This window comes from Rhagoletis pomonella, unplaced genomic scaffold (genome assembly GCF_013731165.1).
Source record: "Rhagoletis pomonella isolate Grant_MI unplaced genomic scaffold, Rhpom_1.0 Rhpom_scaffold_00001, whole genome shotgun sequence".
In the NCBI taxonomy this organism is placed as follows: Eukaryota; Metazoa; Arthropoda; class Insecta; order Diptera; family Tephritidae; genus Rhagoletis; species Rhagoletis pomonella.
In genome coordinates, this window is record NW_023458555.1 from 14,683,002 (window position 1) to 14,689,235 (window position 6,234).

The following is a 6,234-nucleotide window of genomic DNA, read 5'->3' on the forward strand; positions in this document are numbered from 1 at the left end:
TACGAGCACTAAACCAATGCGTTTATTTATTTATTTATTGCTTCAAACGGTTATTTATTCGCTTGTTGTATGTATTTCGTCTGTCTGTTTGTGTTTGCATGTTGTGCTCGATTTATTTGCTTATCCGTTGTTGTTGATCCAAGTCAAGTGTTGGCGCCAATTGACACTCAATGTTACATTGAAAAATGCATTTTTTGGGGACACTTTACATTTTACACAAAGTACAAAAGTGCCGAAAATAACAACAAAAACGGCGCATAATGCAGTGTGCTATAGTGGGGTGAAATGGTGATAATTGTGACACATGCAATTGATACCGATGATGACGAAAGCAGTGTGTATATTTTCTTATTTAAACCATAAAATGGGTTTCTTCTAAACGACGATTGCTTTTCAATCACAAAAATTTGATGAATCGCTTCGTAATTACCATTAGCATTACTTAGGGGCCATGGTAATGACCACTACGACTACCATTTCCGCTACCATCATCGTTATCATTATTATTATCGCTACCATTGCTATTACCCTTTACCAATGCTATAACATACCATTACCATTACCACACGTTTTATGACCATCATTACAATTACAAATGACCTTACCATTACCAATACCTTTATCATTACCGCTACATTACCATTACCACTGCGACTGTGTGTGTCTTCTTCTTCCGGTTTTTGCAAGTAATGGCTAATTTCCTGTTCGTTTACTTTTTTGCTTTTTCATCTCTTTGGGAGAGAATTTTCGCTTACTCTCTTGATTTTGATTGTTGGCTGGTGTTGGCTAATTTTGTTATCGAACGCAACTAATAACGACATTGGGCAAAATTGGGTCAGTCTAACATACATACGTAGTCAATGGCGGGTTTGAGTATCTGTCAACCCTAGGCAATTCAGAATTTTTCGCCCTTTTTCCGATAAGAAAAATATTTTGAGGTAAAATTACTAGTTTTGGAACGATTAGCAGTAAATAGTAATACTCAAGTTTATGTTATTTACTATACTTTTATTACAATTTAAGATGAAAAAGTGGTATTTGCCTTGAATAAGTGTTTTCAACTTTTAAAGAAAGCCATCATCAACAAAGATTTTTCACTTGATAAGTTATAATCTCATAAATACTAATTTAGTATTTAAATAATTTTTTCCCCTCAAATTTTGCCGCCCCCCCAAATTTGGCCGCCCTAGGCACCTGCCTATGTTGCCGTTACGGTAAATCCGCTACTGTACGTAGTAGCAATTACCTATCGACAGTAGAGAAATTTAATTATTTTCTTATAATTGCAAAAAATTCACGGCATAAGCCTAGCGAACTTCATAGATTTTTGTCCATCTCTGTAGGGAACCCCCACCACAAACAATGGGCTCCATGGAATACAAGCTTAGATTTTATATATATAATTTTCAAGTCATAAAGTTAATGGTGGAACGAAGTGAGACATGCACAAAGACTAAGTAATAACAAACACATGTTTTTTGTTTTTGTTTGGAAAAAAAGTAGTCGGACCAGGTGATGACAGTTGAGATATGAATATCAATTATTGACTTATCACCGAAATATTTACAAATAAACACTTCAATAATACGATTAGTACTTGTAAGTATGCGTCCATTCGAGGCAAAAAAAAAAAAAAACTTCAAGTGAACAACGAAAATTCTATGAAATCTAAGCAATACACAAATTTACTTCTTCAAGTTGCTTTATCTTACAAATAAAAAGTGCTATTAACAGCGATTAATAAGGTGCTGTCCATCATTGGGGCCACCGCAAAAAAAGTCGATAAGAAACAAATGAGCGAGTGTGCAAACGAACATACATACATATGGACGTGCATAAACACTTAAGCAACATTATGAAGTAGAAATTTCTAAATATGGTTAGTGATTTAATACATGTAGCTCATAGTAAAAAGAAATGGAAGTCTTCTATACGGTGATTCCATATTAAATGGAACAAAATTTGGTAATGGCCTGCGCGATAGCCTTCGATTTGGCTCAACTTTGGCGCACAGCCTAATTTCATAATAAAATTCTACGAATTGGAATTTTTTATAAAAATCATGGGTCTAGCAAATATCGATCAAATTTTTAAGTTGGTTCACTATTTCTTGCAATAACATTTTTCCGAGATGGAGTCTCAAGAATTTATAAGTTATGATTTTTACTTGTCCTTCCGCCAAAAACTGTAAAGACCCTCAAAATCACTTAAGACACGAAATTTCGTTATTAAGAAAAAATATATATGATCCATATGTACCAGGTCTACTGGGAATTTTATTTTTCTTGAGTAATTCTTTTGCATTTGAACTCGACCGAGATACATTTTTGAGTTTTCGCATTTTGGAGTTACTTCAATAATTCATAACCTCTCCACCCTGAAACTCCATTCGAAAAAATACTATTGCAAACGATTTTTTTTTTGGTATTTTTATTGAGTATGGTTTGGCCAAAATAAATTTGGGAGTACATAAAGTAAACCAAATAAAAACTGAGACGCAACATTTGAGCAAGGTTTGGCCATTTTTCTTTAGTTTATTTGATATTTATTACTTTTTTATGAAAATTTTACAAAATTTCACCAAAATCTCTTAATTTGTTGATACCTTTTCGTAATAAGACCAAGAAGTAGTGAACTTACATATCGTCGATGTTTTTGCAAAACCGCCTATCTTACGGCACTCAAATTTTACAGGAGAGCGAAAAAACGGGGTTTCTTTGAAGGCATTGCTTTGATAGACAGTATTTTCTCTGGATATTATTTTACAAATCTGATGTTTTAATAACGATTTTACGACTTTTATGCATAAATCTCGATGCCTGGATTTCAGGGTTACCAAATCTCATTTGTGCCACAACGGCGATTTAGGCGCTTTTGCAACTGGTCGATGGGCGGTTTTGCAAAACCATCGACGATATATAGAATTTTATTGACCCAACTTGATAATTTTGTCGATAATTTCCACGCACATAATTTTCAGACAATTTTTTTAACAAGTTTCTAAGTCCCTTTCTGTCAGTTTTAGTATGAAATTAGGCTATATTTGGAATAGCAGTATAATATATTTAATCAGTGATGCAGCGAAAAAAAATATTTTTCACATTTGTCAGTTGTCATAATAATTTCCCACTTAAATTGCTGTCGTGAAACTGGCTATAAATGAAAATAAATCTGATATTTTGCTATCTAAACACTTAACTGAAACAACGTTTAATAAGTCATACAAGCACAAGTTTTTTGATGAATTTTAAATTGTGATTATTTCAATCTCTTATAAACGTACACTCAGAAAAAAGTCAGCCAAATATATTTCTACCAACACATGATTTGGTAACTATAACCAAATAATGTGACTATAACTAAATCATGTGTTGAGAAAAACATATTTAGTTGACGTAACTAAACTCTTTTCTCAGTGTAATCAAAGCACTGATATGTACATACATACATATTTATTATTTATAATTTTTTTTTCATTTTAGCTTTCTCTCCATTAGTAATTTTGCTGATAGCCGTGTATTTTTTTATTTTATTTTAGATAGTGTCCTTTAAAAATTTGATATATTTCCAGCTATTGAGAATAACTTTATAACCGCTCACTAAACGCGTGGCGGAAATGTGGTATTTGTGGACTATGACTTGTTTGAATTTTGCTTTTAGCTTTTGCTAGGGGGGCGAATTCTTGTTGTAACGGCACAGCTAAAAAGTCCGGCTTAGTCTATTATAAATTGTTATCTTCAAGCTCAACTAATAGCAAATCGAGGAAGCTTGCTGTTTCGACGGGTGGGAGCTTTCTTTGTTGAGCAAGTTTAAGGAGGAAAGTGGAGAGGTGAATGGTGCCATGTACGGTGCCTCCACAATCCGAGTATGTTTTGACTATATCAGGGTCGCGCCCCTACCAGGGTTATGTCCCTAACCTGTAACAGCATCCCAGAGCTTATTTATTTGCGGTAGATTTACGCGGATTTCTAGACATAGCTGAAGCTCTTTGTTTTAGTAGAGAACAAGGTGGGATATTTGCAAAAAATAATGGAGAAGCCAGTATAAATGGAAATTTTTTTTCTGTAAATTTTCATACTAAATTCAAAAAAAATTTAATTTTTTTTTACTTAATTTCCGTCGTGAAATTAGCTGTAAAAAATTCAAACTATTTTAAGGTATATATTTAAGTCTTATAATATTTAAAATAAAAATAATAATTTACAATAATTAAATTAGTACAAATGTTATTGAAATTTAATTGTTATGTTTTGTTTTAAAACATTAAATATATGCATATGCATTTAAAATAATAACCAATTTTTATATTTTGCTACGATTTTTTTTATTTTTTACTACGATTTTTCTGGTCTTTTGGTACGCAATCGGTTTCGTGAGTTGCCAACCCTGGTGATATGTATACCCAACCCAGAGATATGTATACCCGCCGCAGATTTTTTACCAAATTGATGAAATTAATCGCTTAATATCGATCTCAAAATGATACTTGCGCAGTAGAAATTTTAGGTCTAAGTATACCATATAAAATTTCAATGCGCGATAACAGTTTGAATCTTGAATGAAAGAATTCATGTCATAGTCTGTAGACTTACTGTCAATTAAATCTAATAAAATCGTTAAAGAATTAAATCGCTTCACTTTTATTGTAGGTTTATGAATTACTATTGTTAAAATTTTAAAATCAGAACTTTTCAAGCCAACTTCTGTTCATCGCCACACTATAGCTAGCCCTAAAGCCCCTATGTATTTCAGAATATATCCCGGGTTTAGGGAGTGTATGTATGTGCTGCTCTCTTGGCCAGATATATCCTAAGCACCTCTCCTTCCACGTGAAACGGACTCACACTCACACTCCAGGAGAAGGTGAAATGATGTTTTTATACAGTTGGGATTTTCCTTTCTGAGCGCATCCTTTATCGAGTTAGGATCTACCGCCAGGAAGAGCTCAGGTCCTTTTGGGGTCGTGGCAACAGCCAATCAGGATAACTAATAAGTCTCCCTCGCCTCGATCGGACGCAAGAAGAGCTCTTTGGGATCGATACAGAGTGCTAAAGAGGTAACCGATACATATTTTCCGTAACAAATAGAGACAGAGCGAAATATGTGAGTGAGAAGAGCTTGAAATGATGGCCGGCATGAAAAAGCCTCGAAACCAGCATACAAATTGGAAACGAAAGAACACTAAAGAAGTTGTATCCTCTTTTCATGCCCAACATTTCTTCAAAATGATGGAGTACATCCACGGTTCCATATTTTCGTGTACGTTTTTACACATTCGAAAGAAAAATTACTCATTCGGGAGAATTTTTTACTTATTCGAAAGAATTTTCGACCTAAAGTAAGCAAAATTTTTCCTTGATCCAGAGATGGATTTTTGGTTCAGTTTTAGTTAGACACAAAATTTCTAAAAAAAAAAACACTCACGCACTTATAAAATCCTGCAGCTACGAGTTGTTAATACCATTTCACATTTTTTAATTACTCACCTTCACATTCCATGAATGGGTTATACTGCTCGCAATAACCCGACGGCGTTAACGCAGCCGCAGTTGCCGCCGCCTGAAAGTGTGGCATAAATAACGCGGAGCTCTTCTGCATATTCAAGACTTGTTGATAGACCAGAGAAGCGGGATCGTAAACGGGATCAAAGCGTAGTGCACCAGGCGACGCCATCAGTGGACTACCGCCAGCTGCGGCGTGATCACTCTTGAGCAGCAGGTGCTTGAATGCGTATTGCGCATTGGGCGGAAGCGTTGAATATGTCGTGGACGCGGACGCGATGGGATTGGCAATTGTTGGAGGCACTGGTTCACCGATACGTGGTTGCATTGCTGCAGCAATCGCATTTGGGCTCCCTGTTATGACGGATGCTGAGCTGCTAATTTTTGCGTGCTGCGTCAAATGTTCAGCGCCAATGGCATTACTGTGCGCCATCGGAGGTGTGGGATTCTTAGAACTGTGTGTTTTATCGTCTAAAATGTGTGCGATGGAAAATGATGATTTTCTGTTGAATTTCATAGTTGCGGTTTCCATTATGTGAATGGCAAAGTCGTTAAAGAATTTTATAATAATAATTGCTAAGAGGGTTTTTATCGATGAACTTGCCGATTGTAAAAAAAATTAATATGGCAATTGGTACGAAAAACGGGTAATACTCGTAACCGCGCACTTAAAAACTTATCGCCAATTTCATGCGACAATCACTGCCGATACGTGATTTTCACCCTCTCTTTG

At 35.1% G+C, this 6,234-nt stretch overlaps 1 protein-coding gene across 1 annotated transcript; it reads right to left on the reverse strand.

The window, feature by feature from the left end:
* Positions 1-442: 442 nt before the first annotated feature.
* LOC118737255 lies at positions 443-6,033 on the reverse strand. The gene is made up of 2 exons (XM_036467690.1): positions 5,487-6,033; positions 443-540 (listed from the first exon to the last, which is right to left on the reverse strand). Exons 1-2 carry the CDS (start codon positions 6,031-6,033, stop codon positions 443-445), a joined length of 645 nt encoding a protein of 214 aa, XP_036323583.1.
* Between the last annotated feature and the right edge of the window lie 201 nt (positions 6,034-6,234).

Coding starts and splice junctions, on each gene's coding strand:
- LOC118737255 (XM_036467690.1), bottom strand. CDS start 6,033: ATGGAAACCGCAACTATGAAATTCAACAGAAAATCATCATTTTCCATC. Junction 541..5,486: donor CCCATTCATGGAATGTGAAG/GTGAGTAATTAA, acceptor GGTATGTTATAG/CATTGGTAAAGGGTAATAGC.